A 22,269-nucleotide genomic window follows, 5' to 3' on the forward strand; every position below is an offset into this window, starting at 1 on the left:
ATTCCTGGGATGGCAGCACTGACATATGAAGAAAGACTGGATCGACTTTTTACTTTCCCTCCATGGACTACTTATGGCAGGTACAGTGAGATACTGTTAAAACTGCTCAGAGAAGGGGGAGCTGTGAGTGGCCAATTTTTCCTCCACCAGTCCCTACGTTTCTCTCTCCAGTCTGTGAAATCACCCCAAAGTATAAACTGGACAGTTTCACAAAAAAGAGGTAGTACATCCAGTTGCTCGTCCCTGGATTCCTGCTCCAGGTCCGAAGGTAAACGAGGTATAATACAGCCAATAACGTTTCTATAAAAGTAGATCTGATATACAGTGCTGTGCCATGGCCAAATCTATGTACATGCAGTTTGTGTATTTTATATCCTTCCTTTCTGTGACACATCTTCATATAAATTGTATCAAAAAATATTGTCAAATGAATATGATTTCCTGTTTCCATTCATTTTTGTAATACAAATAATCTGAGCAGGTAAACTGGACTGACTTCTCCACAACCCAGCCCAGTTATACTTCAGTGTTTTAATTTCTTGCGTGTCCATGCTGGTTCTAGGTGGTCTGTCCATCAGCACTGATTGGAAAGATTTTCTTTTAAAATTGCAGTTGTTTCTTCTGTGCCTTTCGCGGTTTCTGGAGGTACCAGTTCTGCTGAGTGGGTTTCACATTCATCTGTAAGATCAATGATCACTCGTTAATACAGAACCAGACCTGCACTAGACATTCCTCGATCCAGTGTCTTATCTGCTGTTGATTATATGTTTGACAAAAATACATGGAATAAACAAAAATAATCATGGAAGGTGGAGAATTGGTGGATTGGAGGGAGGTGCAGGCAGAATTTGGGGCCGAGCCCAGGGAAGTGCCATGGGGAATTTCTGTCTGTGATGTGCTCTTATGAATACGAACTGCCCATCCCAATAACATGACCCCATCTCTGCAATTTAGCAGAGCTGGACCCTAAGAAATTTCCAGGCTGCTGTGTTTCCATTATTCAGCACAAGATGGAGAGATTTTTTATGATTGATTCTCGACTATATTGGATCCTTTGGAAGGAATTTACAGTACTTTGCATCAGTTACATTTTAAGATAGGTGGTAGCCATATTTCTTTGGAACTTATACACTGCATTCAATTCTAGCGTGATTTTAACAGACGAGAAATCTTAAAACCACTGTCTGATTTGTCACACTGCTTGTCCGACATCCAGTCCTGGATGAGCAGAAATTTCCTCCAACTAAATATTGGGAAGGCTGAAGTAATTGTCTTTGATTCCCGCCACAAACTCTGTTCTCTGGTCGTTGTCCAGACCGTTCGCAACCTTGGCATCTATTTGACCGAGATGAGCTTCCAACTAAATATCCATCATAGGCAGTCCCTCGACTTGCTTCCACTCTAAAAGTGAGTTCTTAGGTGACTGAATAGTCCAATACTGGAATTACAGTCGCTGTCTTAGGTGGGGCAGACAATCATTGAAGACTATAGAACATATCCTCTCCATCACTAAGACTGCCTACTTCCACCTCGGTAACATTACCTATCTCCGCCACTGCCTTAGCACATCTGCTGCTGAAACCCTCATTCATGCCTTTATTACCTCTAGCCTTGGACTATTCCAATGTTATCCTGGCTGGTATCTTATCTTCCACCCTCCATAAACTTAAACTCATCCAAAGCTCTGCTGCTCATATCCTAGCTCATACCGAGTACCATTCACCCATCACCTGTGCTCGCTGACCTATATTGGCTCCCGGCCCAGCAATGCCTCAATTTTAAAATACTCCTTCTTGCTTTTAAATCCCTTACCTTGCCCCTCCCTATCTATGTAACCTCCTCTAGCCCAACAACCTCCAAGATCTCTGCACTCCTCCAATTCTGGCCTCTTGCGTATCCCCGATTTTAATCGCCCCACCATTGGTGGCCGTGCCTTCAGCTGCCTAGGCCCTAAGCTCTGGCATTTTCTCCCTAAATTCTCCGCCTCTCTCTCCTCCTTTAAGATGCTCCTACCTCATTGACCATGCTTTTGGGTACTTGCTATGTTATTATGTGGCTCAGTGTCAAATTTTGATTGATAATGTTCCTGTGAAGTACCTTGGGACATTTTACTATGTTAAAGGTGCTATATAAATATAAATTATTCTAGTTACTGATCCAGGCCTGGAAATAGGGTATAGAGGGAGTGGGGTCAAAAAGTTATGGATGAAAATAAATATATAATTTTTCTAATCCTTACTTTTGTCTATAAACCCCAAACAAGACAGGACAAAAAACAATGAAAAGATTAGACACTTGTAAGAACTTCAATGTCTAGCATTCCACAGTCTCTTTTCACTTTTTTTTAGATCCATAGTGTGTCCGTATGACTGAAGCCCGTATGACACGAGGTCCTTTCTGTTTCATCACTGCCAGATGGTTGGTCTGGAGGCAATACAGAGTTCATTTACACTTTAAATAGGAAAAAGGAGAAAAACACACAAATGTACGATCTTAATAACAGTCAAATTCTCAAAGTATCAAAATCACAGATTGTAGGCGATTACATTCACCTAGTGTGATAACATTACTGTAGCATAGGCCAGATATAGTAAGGTGCAGTGGATCACTTTCCAGTCAGATCCTTTTCTCAATTTATCAGTGTCAACTGTAGTAAAACTTCCATCTCCCTTTCTTGTGAGGATCAAATCAGTACATATGTGAACTCATTACTAAGTTAATAGCGAACTCAATAGACAACACAGGAAGACAGAAGAATTTCACAGACACCTAAATAGATATTTAGGTATCTATTGTATAACAGGTGGGTTAGCACATTGTCCTATCACCATGAGGACCTAGGTTTTGAATCCAGCCCTTTTGTCCGTTGGCTATAAGGGTCCTTTATGAAATTAGTTTGGGTGGTCTGAACCTAGATGTGAGTGGACATCAGCCCATTGCGCAAAACCACTGCTAATCCTGCATTTTTTGGCAATCTCAGTCACAGTTGGCTGGTGCAGAAAATGCACAAGTTCACAATGGTGCAGTAGGGAATGCCAATTCCCTACTGCAAGAAGGCATATTTTATTGGGCAGAATAGAGGGAGACTCCCTTTTCTCCTTTTTTTAAACCCCCTCCTGCCCGCCTCCCCGATCTTATGTAACTTTTTTTCTCTTTGTCTCCAATGGCAGCTGGTAATTATTCCGCCATTCGCACCCTATCTAGACTAACCTTTTTCTAACTTCTGTCATTACCATCTCAAGTCGGCCCTTTGTCTCTCTAATCTCCCCTGTCTTCCGCCCTATCACAGATTTTCCCCTTTGTTCTTTCCTTCCCATCCCCTTTCAGAGCTCCTTAAGAATCTGTTCATTTCGAACATTTGCCAGTTCTGATGAAGGTTCATCGACCTGAAATGTTAACTGTTTCTCTCTCCACAGATGCTGCCTGACCCTATATATATATATATATATATGGGAGTCTTACTCTCTATCTCATCAAACTATACTGGTCCTGGGAACACTGATGCTGCCACTGGTTGTCTGAAATGGGAAAATGCTCCATTTCCCACTGCTAACATCCCTCATACTCAAATGCAAGGTTGCCAGAATTATTTTTAAACAAGTATGCAGTTCCTTCCATAAGTGTCAAGTAAAATAGTCTGACAGATAAAAGGCTGTCTGGTCCATAGGAACTTAATATGTGCACATACTGTTATTTCTAACATACTATCTGGCATTCAATATGCACAGATCTACATTCCAGGCCATAGAGCCTATTCTGAGGGGGAAGAAAAACTTCAACATTATCAATGTCTCCCTCTTTGGCCTCCGCCCATGGCCTCAGCATGAACCAGTATCCAAATCTATAGATCGATACAGTACTGGGAAATGTGTACAGCACCGAAGCATAACAGACCTATACCCTACTGAACAAATAACTCACCCTCTGGTCTGCGATGTTCTAATCTGCTACCTGCCTCCATTTGTACTCTTGTCCTGACTGGAGTTCTTGGTTTTCTTGACAAAGGCATCTTTAACTCTGTGGTTGATAAAGATTGTTATGACAATATAGTGTGTGCACGATTTAAAACAACATGGCATAAAATGGAAGAGTTGTTAGCTTCCAACATGTGGAACAAGAAAAGGCCATTTGACCCATGAAGCTACTCCTTCCACTGATCATGTACAATTTACCCCATGATGGAATCAACTCCATTCATTTATTCTGCCGGGAGAAAGTTTGGCATAAATACACCATGATTCCGAAAAGTAATTAAGCGAAACTCCAGAATAAGCTTCCCTGATGGCCCACTAGGTAAATGTACAGATATTGTGGTGTGGTTCTCAGTCCATACTGAGTTAACTGATTTCAGCCAGTGTAGCAGTGGGATGCTACAACTGGCTTCAGCAACCCTGAATTAGGGAGGGGGAAATCATTGACGGTTCCCATGTGAAAAATGGCCACTTTAGTTGGGTACTGGAGCGCTGCCAGCAGCCACACTTGATCACCTTCGGAAATTGGAACAATCCTTCCAGAGTATTCATTTGTCTCCACTATGCAAACCCTGGCAAGCTGCTCTTTACAGACAGACAGCATACATGTACTTATTTTGTTTTCAATTGTTATTTCCATCTTTATTTCTCCTGTGGTTTCCCCAAACACACACATTTTCTGGCCAAGGAGGCAGGCTGGAGAAGTGTTGTCAGGACCTATTAATTATAATTTATGGCTGGCTGTATAAGGGTAACTTGGGATGAATGGCTTCTGATTTTCTTCTTTCTGTTTCAAGTATTGAATTTTCCCTTAAAGGATGAAAATCATCTTTGTATCAGCCACTTCTGGGGAAAAGAATTTCGTGCTACAACAATCTTCGAAAAAAAATTCTCCTAAGCTCATTCTCTTAGTTACAATTTTAAATTGATGACCGCTTATCACTGTCTCCCAACCAGAGGATACCATCATTCCCTATTCACTCTATCAAAACTCTTCATCATTTTAAGAAGTTCCTGATCATGTCACTGTGTGGAAGCAGAGATACATAGGGCTATGGGGAGTGAGCAGAGCACTGGGATTAGTCTTGGATTGCTCTAGCAAAGAGCCAGCACCGACACACTAAGCCGAATGGCGTCTGTCTGATGCTCCAAACTTAAATGGTCTATAGGAACTTAATATAAAGTTTTGTGCTGCAAATCCATATCCACAAGTCAGTGGCCTCCCTTGATTTCCATTCCCTCCCTTGTTGCGAACTCAGTACCGCACTCCATCCAGGTCAGAGAAGAGAGTGGCCTGTATCTTTGATGTCTCCATAGCTGTAGTCAATGCAGCTCCAAGGGTCTCAGGAGAGGAAAACACTTCATCTCATAGCCTGGATATGAGCTGGAGAAAATCTCAATGATAGGAATTGAATCATAATGAGTTAAGTCTAAAACTGACTGAGGTCCATCGAATGGGAGCCCAGCTGTTTATCACTGAATGGGAATCCAGCTACCTATCACTGAAGAGTAATATTTACCTGGCAAATTCTGTAAGTTCTTCATTTGCATGTATTGTTTTAAATGTCTTACAACCATGGAACCTTATTAAGCACATGCTATATATAGACCGTGAAAACACTGATCACAAATCACTTACTTTAACTATGGGTCTTGATGCTTTAGCTATATTTCTGAATTTAAAATAAAATTAACGAAGGGGTCAGCTGTACCTTCAGAACGTTCTTCATTCTTCTCCTTACCTTGTCTCTCATTGTCCACTTTCCTTGTTGATGTTGAAGTTGGTGTTGTATGCTGTTCAGTGCTGGGAGCTTCATCCTGAGTTAAGCTTTTTTGCAATGCTACAAACTTTCTTGGAACTGGTACAGGATTTAAACTCTGGTCGGTGTTCCTTTGTTGCAGAGGTTTCCTGAGAGGAGGAAGCAGGATTCTTTGGGCCCCTCCCGATTTAATTTCTTGTCTTTTACTTTCTTCTTCACTGTCAGATTCTGCATTCTTGGCTTCTTTGGACAACTGACCTTCAGAATTCTCTTCTTTATCTGAATAAATAAATGAAGACACTTTCTTAAACAATATATAAACATCTGGATCCTGGTTTCCAAAATCTTTCTCTCCTCTTCTCTTCTCGGATCTTCTGTTCAAACGACTTTTGTACCTTGTGGGATAGTTATTTATTTTTCTAATTTGCCCCCCTCCTCTCCTGTAGACAGCAACTCTTCACGGTCCACAGGAGCCAACAATTGCCCAGCATGTCACCCAAGTGCCAGTCCTAATTATCAGCCTAGACAGTAATGTTGGAAGGCTACTCACTATAAGGGCATCACAGCCAAATCCTATCCTGTCCTCAGGAGCAGAAACCTTGGCAGACTTGTCCCCTTCCTAGCTAAGAGATGCCAATTGTAGCACCCCTATTACCATGCTAGCCAACTCAACAGAAACTGGGGACTGAACCTGTGTACAGCTCATACATTTACCCATTAAACCATTGGGCACCTCTATGCCATGTTCTTAAAATGTTCTATTGTACGGCTGTCTGAAAATCAAGAGAGATCAGTGCCAGTGCATTCAATTTGAACATATTCTAAACCTGTATATGGCTATCTGTAGAGCATCCTATTGAGATTGACTATAAGAAATGATATTTGCTGCAAAACTGTCCTTACAGCATGAAAGTTTAGTCTTACTATATTTTGCCATCATTTATCAGAAGGCTTGACTTTGGTTCCAGTTCACGGATCCAGTTGGAGAATGTGGTGCTATCATGGTCTAGAGGAATCATGCCCAGAATTACTACTGGAGTTATTATTAGTGACAGGAGAAGGGAAAGTCAAAGTTGGCGTGTCCTCCAATTCAATACAGTAAATTAAATGCAAGGCAAAAAGTAATACTGTATATAAATTCTGTACTTGCAACACAGCTCTTGTATTTAGTAGAGGTGCATTTAGATGCTACAGCCCAATGGGAACTGAGCCATACAGATCTGTACTGAATTAGCTGATTTCAGACAATTGGTCTCGGTGCCTGCCTCTAGGCTAGTTAGAGGAAAACTCCGCCAGGAATTCCACTCCTGATCACAATCCAGGGACCTCTGCTGGAAAATGCATACACGTGGATGTCAGGTAAGAAAGACAAACTTGCATTTGATTAATACCTTATTAGAATCATAGAAATTTACAGCAAAGAAGGAGGCCATTCAGCCCATTATGTCTGTGCCGGCCAAGAAAGAGCTATGCCGCCTAATCCTACTTTCCAGCTCTTGGTCCTTAGTCTTGTAGGTTACAGAACTTCAAGTGCATATCCAAGTACTTTTTAAATGTGATGAGGGTTTCTGCCTCTAGTACCCTATCGGGCAGTGTATTCCAGACCCCATCACTCTCTGGGTGAGAAAAATTCTTCTCAACTCCTCTCTAATCCTTCCACCAATTACTTTAAATCTATGCCCCTGGTTATTGACCTCTCTGCTATGGAAAATAGGTCCTTCTTATCCACTCTATCTAGACCTCTCATAATTTTACACACTTCAGTTAAGTTTCCCCTCAGCCTCCTCTGTTCCAAAGAAAAGAACCCTAGCCTATCCAATCTTTCCTCATGGTCCAAATTCTCCAGCCCTGGCAACATCCTCGTAAATTTCCTCTGTACCCTCTCTATTGCAATCACATCTTTCCTGTAATATGGTGACCAGATCTCTAAGCAGTACTGAAGCTGTGGCCTAACTAGTGTTTTATACAGTTCAAGTTTAATCTCCCTGCTCTTGTATTCTATGCTTTGGCTAATAAAGGAAAGTGTCCCGTATGCCTTCTTAACCATCTTATCTACCTGTCCTGCTACCTTCATGCAGTCCAAGGTCTTTCTGTTCCTCTACCCGTCTCAGTATCCTACCATTTATTGTATATTCCCTTGTCTTGTTAGCCCTCCCTAAATGCATTACCTCACATTTCTCTGGATTGAGTTCCATTTGCCACTTTCTGGCCTCCTGACCAGTCCATTGACATCTTCCTGCAGTCTACAGCTTTCTTCCTCACTATCAACCACACGGCCAATTTTTGTATCATCTGCAAAGTTCTTAATCGTGCCCCCTACATTGAAATATACCACAAAAAGCAAGGGACCTGGTACTGAGCCCTGTGACCCCCACTCGAAACAGCCTTCCAGTCACAAAAACATCCGTCAACCATTGAGCTAATTTTGATCATTTTGCCACTTTCTCTTGCATCCCATGGGCTTTTACTTTTCTAACCAGTTTGCCATGTTATTGTCCCCTCACAATATCCCAAAACATTCCACAACGAATGGATTACTTTTGAAGTAGTCACTGTTGTCATGTAGTCGAAGTCAGAATTGGGTTTTGGTTGCAATAGCCCCACTGTCAAGTAGGCTGCTGAAACTCATTGAAAAGGCTCATACATGAAGGGTGAGGCATCAGATGGTGGCTGATGCCCATCTGTAATACTGTACTGATACTGCAATCCAGCAAGAAGTCAGTGCCTTCAGGGGGATTTGAGAAAATTAAAGGGGAACATGGTTGCATAATTCTATGGAAAATCCAATAACTGCCTCCCTCCACTGAAGATAAGTTTTTAAAGATGGAAGAATATCAGATTTTACCTGCATTACTGCCTGCAAAGGATTTAGCCATATTGGCTAACGCAGAACCTTTCAGTGCTTGAGATGGAGGCTGTGGTTTGTTCTCTTCAGAGATTCCTTCTAAAATAAAAGACAAAACTGTATTAAATCCATTTTCATATCTCAAACACAGTACATACACATACTGCTTATCACAAGATAAATACAGATGACCCAGTTTAGCTCATCCACCTGGAAAAATTCTACAGTCCCCCATCACAGCATCCAGCTGTTTCTTAAAGGTTTCCATGGTTTCCACCTCCATTACCCATTCATTGTGTTGATCACACTTTGTGTAGAGAAGTTTCCTGACATCAATCCTAAATTTTCCATTGACTAGTTTGAACCAGTGTCCTTTTCCTACTGTCACGATTTAGTTTGTGTTAGTGTTCTATACGTTCATTTTCTATCATCTACACCTCCAAAAGATTGCTTCTCAGTCACCTTCTTTTAGAGCTGAAGTTTCTCCAAATTTTTCACTTAACTCAGCCTCCTGAGACTAGGGATCAGTCTTGTGGCTCTCCCATGCACCACTTCAAGGGCTCAAATGTCTGAATTGGACTCGAGGTGTGATCTGAGCAGAACACTATACAGTTTGATGCACAAATACACTATCATAACTGCACATAAAGACCCCACAAGGAGTATTTTTTAAAGTTATGTTCTAGATTCAGTGAGAAATAATTTTGTGGAAAGCTTCATCCTGAATTTTGTAATAGATTACAAGTTAAGTTATTCCACGCAAGAATGCGACATTTACAGAACCACTTTATGATAAGGATTTCACAATACTGTCACAAGGAAGATATTAGGAGAAGTTGGAAATCTGTCCTGTTTGATATTGCAAGAACTTTTATGTTTTTTTCTTATTAAGGTTTGTGAGAGTGTCACTTTAAATTGATTCCTGTAGATTTGGTTTCTGTCTGGTCAAAGATGATGTCAATGGTTGTTGATGCTCCCTCATTGTTTTGGAATCTAATTGCTGACCCACTGGGGAAGACGAGTATGTTCTTAGCAGATATTCCAGTCAGACAAGTGCTGTTATGAGTTTGTTTGATGAATGAGAATCTTGAAAGTCTGTCAAATCTGCCCTTAAATAGCTCATTTCTCACAGCAGGTGATAGCTCACAAGGAGTCTCTGGGAAAAGTGCCTGATTGACAGCTCCATATATTCAATAGCTTGAGGCTACTTCATCACTTCTTCCTGTTCTACTGCACTGCCGCCTGTGTAGAGGTGAACATGCAAACGCTCTGCCTCACATACAAACTTTGTATTACAGGTGCTGATTCAAGTTCAGGGTTATGAGGAGAGTTAGTGAAGTTTCAAATCTTTTGTTATTTTGTGAACTAATGAGATGCAAGTTAACTTTTGTAATATAGTGGAATCTGTTGCATTGAACTTTTGCTGCTGTTTAAACATTACCTTTAATAAACCTGATTTTTAGTTGTAGCTTAAGTCATAAATTCTGACAGAGTGGTTATTCTTGTGTTATCTGAAGGGTTCATGGTATCTCCAGTTATAGTGGGCATGTTACATTACCAGAGGTGCCACTTCAGTTCACAGAAAGTGAGGGCTTGTGGGAGGGATCCTTACATCTTGATTTTATTACTCTTTTACTGCACTAGATCTCAAGAAAGTGTATATTTGCACTGAGTTTAGCGACATTATTTTGCAACTAAATTACTAGAAAAAAATGACATTAATTGGGATCGTTCTTTATGTGGCAGTATATTACCTTGTGAAAATCGGCTCCATATTAAACTGTAGCACTCTGTTCCTTAGATCTACATTCAAGACAGGCTTTTCTGTTACTTCCAAATCCATTACTCAAGATCCTACTGATCCCTGTATAACTTAATGTTTGAGCTGGTAATCATTCAGAGAGCATGGCCACATCATACAATACTGAATTCTAAACAGCTTATGCAATATAATCGCATTCTTTGAGCTCTGTTCTTTTCATGCAGGTCAGGTCACTTTTTATTACAGTGCAATAAAACTTAAGAAAGTTGATACTTTAACGTGTATTGATTCCAAACAAAATTGTTTGCTTTTAAAAGAACCCTTGGTCCTTAGACACCTGTTAAAGGAGTCATCATAGGCAGTCCCTCAAAACGAGGATGACTTGCTTCCACATCAAAAAGGGATGAGTTCACAGGTGTTTCAATAAAGGACCTAATATTCCAGATCCTGAACTACGTCTTGAAGGGTGGAAGATGCCTGTGCATGAATTTTTTTAACATGTGGTGGCCGTTGCACACCAGCCACCACACGGGCTTGACAGAGCTAGGTCTTGGTCCAGTAGCAAGGAATAACCAAGACAACTGGAGACCAGCTCTGCTGCACGGACCGAGTGCGTACACATATCGCAGTATGGGCTGGCCCGTGCTGCTCCTGGGCCCTCGCCTCTTCTGGGCCCCAATCATATCCCTCTACAAACTCTTGCCGCTCCTTCGCTCTGACCTCGCTACTCCTGCTGTACCTGCCCGCACTGCAATCAGCCATCGCCCTCCTGCAGCAGCATGCGCTGCTCCCTGCAGTGGCATGCCGCCGCACATTGCTCCCTCTAATGGAACCGGCCTGCTAATGGTCTTGCAGGCCGGGACCACGCTGATTTCCGAGCCGTGTATTGGGCTACTGAAGAGTGTTCAAGGACAGGTTAAAAAGGACTCACTAAGTAGACGCTGAGCACCTCGAGTCTTGTCGCCGAGAGCATGCAGAAATCAAGCGCAGGCAGCGGAAAGAGCGTGCGGCAAACCAGTCTCACCCACCCCTTCCCTTTATCTGTCCCACCTGTGACAGAGACTGTGGTTCTCGTATTGGACTGTACAGCCACCTAAGAACTCATGTTAAGAGTGGAAGCAAGTCTTCCTCGATTCCAATGGACTGCCTAAGATGATGATGATGAGGAGGAGGTATGGCGGAAATATTAAATGAGTACTTTGCATCAGTCTTCACCCTTGAAGATGATGCTCGAATATTAGAATTTAATAATACTAATTTTGTTAATAACATTAACAGACAAACATTGTTTTAGAAAGAATTAAGAACTTGAAACTAGATAGAGCAGCCGTGCCAGATGATATCCACCCGAGGGTCCTCCGGGAGATGGGACATGTGCTGTGCGAGCCCCTGGCCTGTATTTTTAATAGCTCACTGCATTCTGGAATGGTTCCTGCAGATTGGAAGGAGACTTATGTAGCCCCCATTTTTAAAAAAGGTGACAAGACAGACCCGGGTAACTATAGGCCCATCAGTTTTACATCAGTAATAGGTAAGATGCTTGAAGGAATCATAAGGGATGCAATATAGGAATACTTGGATAGGGAGGGACATATTAGGGGCACCCAACATGGCTTCATAAAAAAAAAAGGGGTCATGTCTCACAAATCTAATTGTATTTTTTCAAAAAGTTACAAAGCTGGTAGATGAGGGAATGATGGTGGACATGTTCTACTTAGACTTCCAAAAAGCTTTTGACAAGGTACCGCATAAGAGGCTTATCTATATATTGAGTTAGATTCAGAACTGGCTGGCAGGACACAGGAAAAAAGTAGTAATAGATGGATTTAGATCTGTTTGGAGACTAGTCACCAGTGGTGTCCCACAGGGATCAGTGTTGGGACCGTTGCTTTTTACTATTTTTATTAATGATCTGGATTTTGGGGTTGGGGGCACAATTTGCAAATGATACCAAGATCTGTGCAAGTGTTAGAACTGTAGAAGATGATTGTCTGCTTCAGGCAGATCTTAATGTGTTGGGAGATTGGGCTCAAGACTGGAAAATGATGTATAACTTAGATAAGTGCAGTGTTATGTATGTGGCCAGGGCAAATGCTCAACATTCATACAGCCTCCATGGAACAGCATTAAAGATGGTGGCGTTAGAAAGAGATTTGGGCATTCTAGTGCATACATCCTTAAAGGTACATGAGTAATGCCGTGCAGCGATAGCTGGAGCAAATTGGGTGTTGGGGTGTATCCACAGGACAATTGAGTACAAGACGAGGCGTACTGTTTTGTCCTTGTACAAGACTTTAGTCAGGCCGCACTTGGAATACTGTGTCCAGTTTTGGTCTCCTCACATGGTGAGTGATATTGAGGCTCTGGAGAGGCAGAAGAGGGGCACGAGACTAATTTCAAGTCTAATGCATCTTAATTATCAAGATAGGCTAAAAGAGTTGAGACTCTATACCTTAGCAGCTTAAACTTAGGGGGGGATCTGATTGAGGTTTATAAGATAATGAAGGGAATAGACAGTGTTCCAGCTGACAGTTTATTTCAATTAAATAGGATCGGCAGGACCAAGGGACACAAATTTAAGTTGTCTCAGGCTAGATCTAGGTTAGACTTTAGGAGATGATTCTTTTCCCAGTGAACAAGCTGCCATTTCATATGGTGGATGCAGACTCACTGAATTCCGTCAAGCGAAAGCTGGATTTGTTTCTGGCTGCGGTGGAGATCATCTCTTACAGAAGGTAGGTACTGCAGGAAATTCAAGGCCAGAGTGATCTCCTGGACTAGTTTCGATCGCCTAGATGGGTCGGAAAGGAATTTCCCAGATTTTTTCCCTCCCAAATTGGTCTGAGTTTGTTTTAAATCTGTTTTTTTGGCCTCTCCCAGGAAACCACATGGTTTGGGGTGAGGTGGAGTATATATGTTGTGATACACAAGGTATCGCAATGGTGTGGGACAGGCTCAATGGACCAGATGGTCTTTACCTGTCCATCATTGTTCATATGTTTCCACAGAAGCTGCCTGGTCTGCAGTGTTTCTAGCATTTTCTGTTTTCCAGCAGTATGAAACTGCCTTCTCCAGGGGTCTCACATTGCTCCCCCATGGAGTTCAGGCGGAAAGGAAAGGACTTGCATTGATATAGTGTCTTTCTTGACTTCAGGTCATCCCAAAGCGCTTTATAAGCATTATACACTTTTGAAGTGTAGTCACTGTTGTAATGTTTGGAAACACAACAGCCAATCTGTGCTTAGCAAGGCCCCACAAACAGGAATGAGATAATTCATTAAATAAATCAGTAATAAAAAGCTAGCATCAGATTGTCGCAAAAAGCCATCTAGTTCACTAGTATCCTTCAGGGAAGGAAATCTGCCATCCTTACAAGGTCTGGCTTATATGTGACTCCAGACCCACAGCAATTTGATTGTTCTTAACAGCCCTCTGAAATGGCCCAGCAAGTCACTCAGTTGTATAAGGCACTACCTTCCCAAGGACAATTAGGAATGGGCAATAAATGCTGGCCTTGCCAGTGACTCCCACATCCCGTGAATTTGGAACATCCCTCTAAAGATAATCACTTTTGCAAATCCACACCAACGTTACACCTGCAGTGTAAATGCACCCCGAGACCTTTTACACCAGAAGGGTCATATAAATTTCAGGTCTGTAACTCATGGTTCATGGACAGAAATAATCTAATGAATTGCAGCGTTATTCATTCAACAGTCATAATCATCATCATCATCATAGGCAGTCCCTTGGAATTGAGGAAGACTTGCTTAGGTGGCTGAACAGTCCAATACGAGAGCCACAGTCCCTGCTACAGGTGGGACAGACAGTCGTTGAGGGTAAGGGAGGGTGGGACAGTCCCCAGCATTGAAACACTGACCACACTCGATCAGCTTCGCTGGGCAGGCCACATTATTTGCATGCCTGACACGAGACTCCCAAAGCAAGCGCGCTACTCATTCAACAGTACTGAACACACCAATGGATCTCCAGAGTTAATTTGTGCTTTATTCATTAATAAGCCATTCATTGCAAGGAGCTTCTATTTTTGCATTTTGTTCAAATGGTTAAGTTAACCATGACTGCCGAGTGGAGGAAGTGCATCCGGGAGGGCGCTGAGCGCCTTGAGTCTCATCGCCGAGTGCATGCAGAAAACAAGCACAGGCAGCGGAAGGAATGCATAGCAAACCTGTCCCACCCTCCCTTACCCTCAACAATTGTTTGTCCCACCTGTGGCAGGGACTGTGGCTCTCGTTCAGCCCCCTAAGGGCTCATTCTAAGAGTGGAAGCAAGTCTTCCTCGATTCCGAGGGACTGGCTATGATGATGATGATGATGGTCATTATACATTGTCATGAAGAATGGGACTTAGGCAAAGCATCAAAGGGCTGCTGGTGTCAATAGAGACATACCCTAATTAAAAACCGGGCTGGAATTGTGCATCACTAACTAGAAATGTTAATTTTGCAGAGCCAGTTCAGAATGATTTAACTTTGTTAAAATTATCTATTCATTGTCTGGGTGGTGGGCTGCTAATCTGAACCTTGCTCCTGGGCACATTCCACTTGAGTTCTGAAGCTGCATGCCAGGAATAGCACAGAGTAATTTGTTTAGCCAGAGTTTTCCTTTTCTCCAAGTGAGTTAATGCCTGCTATCCACTTGGTGCTTCCCACCAATGAACCACCTGAGATCGGGAATTCCCATAGCATAGAAGGTTCAAACATTACATGGAAGCATAATATTTTACTGTCCTTTCATGCTTTCTTAACACTAGCACCTCTGCAGGAAAATAACCAATGGAATATTAAAACAAAACTTATTGTACAGACTACAAAAAAAATCACCAGTACAAGAGACTGAAGGGGTTCGGAAAAAGGGCAAAGAGCTACATTATCAACATGCTCAACACAGAACCAAGAACCAAGACCTCCACCATGGAAATTTCCAATCTAGGATGCAATCTTTATTTAATATGCAGTTTTGAAATGGGAAGAGTTATATTCCCAATAGGAACTGGGCTCTGATTGGACCATTGCAGCCATGACAGCCAGCAATAGAGGGCCACCTACATCCCATCAGCATGGAGTTGCACCTGAACCCTGGCTTTGATCACAGATCTGAAACAACATTGTGCACCCCATTGCACGATCTAGCCCCCAGTACTGTGTTTTAATTTTGAATACAGCCACTGCACGTAGTAAACTTTGGTTCCATTTGTGGTGGCTGTTGAATTCCATTAAGAACGAGAAGGGTTTTTCAGTAATGCCTTTACTGAATACTAAAATGATTACTTTAAGTTTCCTATGTCTTACCATTAGAGTCTGTTCCTTGTAACTCTGATTCTGTACTCTAAAAAGCACAAAAAGGAAAGAATAAGTTGCCACACAGTGTACTATGGTATGCATAATTAGCTGTGTTAATTCCATTTACCCAGAGCTGTTAAAACAGCTATTAAACAAACCTTCTGCAAACCAACCACAAATGGACAATTAATTTTAAGCTCTTTTTAAAGTCAGAAGATGATCATTCTCTTTTTTGGGTGACTTTCTCTCTTTCCTGCATTATGCAGCTCCTGTGCTGAGTCGGTAACTTTCTTCCTGGCTTCTGCTGACTCTGAAGCTGGTAGTGTTGCCAATACTCGTGGATCACTCGCAAGCCCCACAATTTGTGGAGGTATTTTTGCAATTGACATGAGGAATTTAAAGATAGCTTCCTACATGTTTCAATTTCTCATGTACATCATTAGCCATTAGAAATGTCCATAAATTGTGCGACTTTCAACTGAGTCTCGAGAATTGGCAATGCTCAACCGACCATAGGGAGCCACCCGAGAGTAATCCAGGAATGGCTCTCCAGCAAATGTTCCCTCTCCCTCCTTATGAATCTGTGATCTGTAATTCAATGGCTGTAGTGAGGGAAGGGAAAACCACAGGTGCATACTTTCTGTATGGTTCAGAGACATGGACCATGTACAGTAGACACCTCAAGTCACTGGAGAAATACCACCAACGATGCCTCCGCAACATCCTACAAATCTCCTGGGAGGACAGACGCACCAACATCAGTGTCCTCGTCCAGGCCAACATCCCCAGCATTGAAGCACTGACCACACTTGATCAGCTCCGCTGGGCACATTGTCCACATGCCAGACACGAGACTCCCAAAGCAAGCGGTCTATTCGGAATTCTTTCATGGCAAACGAGCCAAAGGTGGACAGAGAAAATGTTACAAGGACACCCTCAAAGTCTCCCTGATAAAGTGCAACAACCCCACCGACACCTGGGAATCCCTGGCCAAAGGCCGCCTAAGTGGAGGAAATGCATCCGGGAGGGTGCCGAGCACCTCGAATCTCATCGCCGATTGCATGCAGAAGACAAGCACAGGCAGCAGAAAGAACGTGCGGAAAATCTGTCCTACCCTCCCTTCCCCACAATGGCTGTCTGACCCACCTGTAGTAGGGACTGTGGATCTCGTATTGGACTGTTCAGCCACCTAAGGACTCATTCTAAGAGTGGCAGCAAGTCTTCCTCGATTCTGAGGGACTGCCTATAATGATGATGATGATGATGCTAATGAAATGCCCAACACCCATTTAAGGACCCTTACAAGGAATTGAGCTGCTCTGAGTGGAGCAGGCCTTGTGCTGTGACTGCACTGGATGTGATGGGCTTTGGGATGTCTCTAGGACAAAAACAGCCATTTAAGTGCCTGGTAATGTCTTGTAACAACATTGAGATGGAATAGCAAATCTTAATCCGGATACTTGTGTCAAATAAAGTACTAGTGCACAGCTACAACAGAAATGTTTTGTGGTCTGTAATTCTTCACACAAACTGTACAATTTGAGCTTTGTTCTAGAAAGAAAAGAACTTGATTTTATAGGGTGTTTCTCACATCCCAGGACATCACAGCCAGTGAATTATTTTTGTGGTGCAGTCACAGTTGTTACATAGGCCAATGTAATGATATAGGTTTCCTTGCGGTATCAGAAAGATTGCTGCAGACCCTAGAGAACAAAGTGACTTCAAACACTCTCATCCTAATTTCAAAATAAATAATCTCTTACCAGTTTCGTCTTAGGATCAGAGGGCATCACTTTCAGACCTGTTCTATCTAGCACTCGGTGTATGTACTGCTCAGATCTGAGGAGCAGACTCTCTTCACACAGCTCTGATGGAAATTCCTGTGTGTATACAGAAATGTTAGAGTCCTACTGATAAAGCCATAGATTTCAAATGACAACACATTATTTAGTTTAAACAAACTTCAGGCATTACAGTCACTAGTTCTTTACAGGAAAGGCACAACATCAAGTGAAAAATACAACTGATGTTATATTTGTTTTCACTATTATTATTTGGATCTCCTTTCCCTTCTACCTTCTCCTGGTGTTGTTGACTCATACTGGGTACTGCTCCATAAGAACATAAGAAATAGGAGCAGGAGTAGGCCATTTGGCCCTTTGAGCCTGCTCCGCTATTTAATATGATCTTAGGCTCAGCTCCACTTCCCTGCCCGTTCCCCATAACCCTTCACTCCCTTATCTTTCAAAAATCTGTCTATCACCACCTTAAATATATTCAATGACCCAGCCTCCACAGCTCTCTGGGGCAGAGAATTCCACAGATTTACGACCCTCAGAGAAGAAATTCCTCCTCATCTCAGTTCTAAATGGATGACTCCTTATTCTGAAACTATGTCCCCCATGGGCCTGATGCAGGCTCATTTCTCCTCCCCCCACCCCCCCAACAGGACCCAACCTGCTGGCCAGCTCCATGGGTGCTGCCACCTTGCCCAAAGTGTTGACCATATAGGGCATCACACCAGAGCTTGATCCTGTCCTAAAACAAAACCTACGTATGCCACTTCCCAGCATAGTTCCATGGTAACCCTCTTCCCCACAAAAATAATTCCATTCCCGCCACAGCTGATAATACTGAGGCCAACAGTAGTGCTGCTACCAACATTGCTGTGACCAGCTAACTTAGCAGATAGGGAATAATAGCTTGGACTTTCTGGTCTGTATGAGTAAATTATTCAATGCTGTTACCAAAGAAGCTACTGGGTCCCAATTTCTTCCTTCTACAACCATAAATTCACCCAACTCCAAATGCTCAAATTCACAGCCTGGCATTTTCATTCAGCCAAAAGGGTAGAAGATTACACCATGGGCATCTCATAGGCTGTTCCATTGGGTTGCAAAAAGTCCACCCTTGGAGGATGCTGGGTTTTACTCCTTCGTTCTCTCATAGAATGATTGAACACAAGTATTGTGATTGCAACTTCCTCAGTAGGTCCTTGGGAGAGATGCTGAATCCGGTAGCAGAGCGCTCATGCATGACCTGTACTGAATTGCACAGCAGTCTTGAGAGTCTGGGGAGGAGTTAACCTGCACATCCATTCAGCCAGAAAATGGTGTGGTATTTGAAGTCAGGGTGTGAAGAGAAATTAAAATCAGGTGACTTGACTTTAAGAATACTGATAATTGTCCTTGTGAAAGGTGTGATACACTTCCTAAACTGTGTTCTTATCCATAAATAAAAAACAAAATGCTGGAAATAAACTGCAGGTTCATCGGGATCTGAAAAGAGAAAGGCAGATTCATGTTTCAGATATAACCCTCCATCAGATTTGGACAGAGTCCAATGATTTCTTTTATTTCAGATTTCCAGCATTTGCAGTTTTTTTTTAACAAATCTGTATTCTTACCCTTACTGCACACACGTTTTTTTTGGTAGCATGTGTTTTTGAGTATCCCCATTGTTTTAACACACCTTGTCATGTACCGAGAACTGCATTGGCAAATCCTCAGCATCCTTATTTCGAGGGAACAGAATTAATGAGCGTGTTTTGACACCTCGTAATGATGGCTTGTGTTGGAGAGCATTCTCTTGCTTGGCTTGTTCTGTAATACCCTCTTGTGCTTTAGCTTGACTGTGCATCTCCTCTGATTTACTGTGGAGTTTGAGGAAATCCATGGATGAACTCTTCTTGCCTTTCTGCTGGCTTCCCTCAGGATCCTTCTCTGTCTTTTGCATTTTATTGAACTTGGCTTTCTTGAAAACAAAAAAGTCACTGAGTTTGGGATATCTCTTTTTCTTGCTTGGTTCTTCTTGCTTCGGAGGCTGGCCATTCCTGTACAAAGCAGATAGATACGTCAGAGAGAATCAGTCAGATCTCAGCGATACAGGTCATTGGGATACAGACACCCTCTCTTGTTTGGATACCTCAGCCCATGAGGTTCTGCACACCAAGGTGTTAAAGGCGACTCATTTGCCAACTAGATTGTTGTGATCAACGAAAGTAGAGCTTGTTTGATGTTTGAAATTATCGTTAATATTAGATTCCTTAACAAATGTTGACTCAGCTTGGAATTAGCGCCTGGCATTTTACAACATCGACTGCACAGATGATCCAGGCTGTTCATCATGGAAAACAATTGAGTGCAAGGTCATCACCACTTCAAGCTGCAAACAGCGACTGGTCATCTTGACGAATACTTGCAAAATGTAAAGTGTAACATAAATCTTTGGTAGGTATGATGTTGTCTAGTTTCACTGCACGCTGACCAGCGTCAGCGCTGGTTATCAGTTATGCCCATCTTTGAACATTTGGCAGGGCTAGTCAAAACCAGATGAACTGCAAAAGGCACCCTCCTATAAATAGCTGTCAGTCTGCAGCGTGTTATTGTAGGAACAGGAAGAATAATTTGGATTTTTGCTGTTCTCTGACAATTAACACAGTGCAACAGACTGCAAATTCCCTCGAGGCTGTATGAATATGAAACACACGAGTAACTAGAAAGTATCTATGGAAATCAACTAAATCAGCAGTTAATGCAGAGTGGAATGTTGGGGATCATTTTAATCTAAACCGTCCAGCAGAAGCCAACAGGATCGGATCAACCGCCTGCTTTACACTTCTACTGAAGTTAATGGTAACTAAAATTGGGTGTGGCATAAAAAGTGCATGGACAGTGGGGTTAGAGAGGAGGGGAAAGAAATATCCCCGTAAAACATTAGAAGTAATTCAGTTACTTCACAAAACAGAATCAATTTTCCTTCTATTATGCTCTACCCAATGTGTATCCAAATGCATGTTCAAGTTGCTTGTTCAAGGTTGAACTGGATCAGAAGGAGGACTTTTGTTTTCACGCATGATTTGTACAACTACCTGTATCAGGATAATAGGAAATTCAGGGAGACTAGCGATTTCGAGTATTGCAGAACCTAATCTCTACTTAAGCAGATGGCAACTGAGGAGATAGTCACCAGTTCAGAGAATGAGGAGATTCCACTACAAAGAGTCTCAGCACAATTAAAAGAGTCACACGTGGCTCAGGGTCCCCAGATTACAGACCTCTGCTCCAAAGAACAGCTAGTGATGGATGACAAGTGCTCGTGGTTATAATGAGCAGAACACACTCAAGAACTGAAATACATGTTAATGAGATTCTGAAACACAAGAGGAAACAATCAATCCTAACTGCACTCTTGCTTTGCACACATTCTTTAAAATAGAACTCATTAGTTCCTTAAATCCATTATTACCTAACAAACTATTCTTAAGTAGATTAGAGGAGCAATGTATCCTAATGGCAGTCTAGACAATTTCAGCTCCTTGAAAGTGAACAACCAGTGAGGATCAGCAGTGGATCTCATAATGGAGGCTTAGCTGGTTCAGAGTTAATCCTCAACCACTGCCGCTTCTTGTGCAGCATGGTTTGTCTACAGATAATACGACCACATGATATAGCAGAGGATTGAAGAAGGTACTGCAATTGATGTTGTGTACATGTACTTTGAAATGGTATTTGATAAAGTGACACATAATAGACTGGTTAAACAAATTGAAGCACATGGGATTTGAAATGTCCTTACTACACAGTATAAATGCACACGAGGCCCATGCTTGAGAGAAGGTCAGTCTGTGACCTGTCCTTTATTCCTTAGCACTCAAGTGATGAAGGTGGGTGGAGCTTCCACTTTTATACCTGAAGGTCCAGGTTAGGAGTGTCTCCCACCTAGTGGTCAGTGTTCTCACGGTGTACAACTTAGGTCAGTTTATACATGGGTTACAATGCTGGTTGAATACATGACAGGATTAAAGGGGCAGTGGCAGTGTGGATATGAAATTGGTTACGCAGAGAGCAGTGGTGAACAGCTGTTTCTGAGACTGGAGGGGAGTATACCATGGTGTCCCCCAGGGGTCAGTATTAGGACAACTGCTCCTTTTGGTATATTTTAATGACCTGGACTTGAGTAAACAGGACATCATTTCAAAATTTGCATTCGAAACAAAAACTTGGAAATGTAGTAAACAATGAGAGGATAGTGGCAAACTTGTGAAATGGAAAAACACATGGTAGGTGAAATGTAATGCAGAGAAGTGTTAAGTGACTTATTTTGGTCAGACGAATGAGAGTCAATATAAGCTAAACGGTACAAGTTTAAAGGATGTGCAGGAACAGAGACCTGTTCATACACAAATCTTTGAAGGTGGCAGGACAAGTTGATAAGCTTTTTTAATAAGAACATAACATAAGAACATAAGAATTAGGAACAGGAGTCATCTAGCCTCTCAAGCCTGCTCCGCCATTCAATAAGATCATGGCTGATCTGGCCGTGGACTCAGCTCCACTTACCTGCCCGCTCCCCATAACCCTTAATTCCCTTATTGCTTAAAAATCTATCTATCTGTGACTTGCATACATTCAATGAGCTAGCCTCAACTGCTTCCTTGGGCAGAGAATTCCACAGATTCACAACCCTCTGGGAGAAGAAATTCCTTCTCAACTCGGTTTTAAATTGGCTCCCCCGTATTTTGAGGCTGTGTCCCCTAGTTCTAGTCTCCCCGACCAGTGGAAACAACCTCTCCGCCTCTATCTTGTCTATCCCTTTCATTATTTTAAATGTTTCTATAAGATCACCCC

At 42.3% G+C, this 22,269-nt stretch overlaps 1 protein-coding gene across 1 annotated transcript in view; it reads right to left on the reverse strand.

Annotated features, from left to right (window-relative positions):
• Positions 1-233: 233 nt before the first annotated feature.
• The window catches only part of carmil2 (capping protein regulator and myosin 1 linker 2), a 119,528-nt gene continuing 97,492 nt past the window's right edge, over positions 234-22,269 (reverse strand). Inside the window, exons 29-35 of the mRNA XM_070896921.1 lie at positions 19,112-19,472; positions 17,404-17,520; positions 15,650-15,686; positions 8,577-8,675; positions 5,714-6,010; positions 3,922-4,017; positions 234-678 (exon numbers count right to left, since the gene is read on the reverse strand). Of these exons, the coding sequence (XP_070753022.1) occupies positions 575-678; positions 3,922-4,017; positions 5,714-6,010; positions 8,577-8,675; positions 15,650-15,686; positions 17,404-17,520; positions 19,112-19,472 (1,111 nt within the window). The 3' untranslated portion in view covers positions 234-574. The remainder of the gene's footprint in view (positions 679-3,921; positions 4,018-5,713; positions 6,011-8,576; positions 8,676-15,649; positions 15,687-17,403; positions 17,521-19,111; positions 19,473-22,269) is intronic.

Source organism: Pristiophorus japonicus, chromosome 13 (assembly GCF_044704955.1).
Source record: "Pristiophorus japonicus isolate sPriJap1 chromosome 13, sPriJap1.hap1, whole genome shotgun sequence".
NCBI classification, from domain to species: Eukaryota; Metazoa; Chordata; class Chondrichthyes; family Pristiophoridae; genus Pristiophorus; species Pristiophorus japonicus.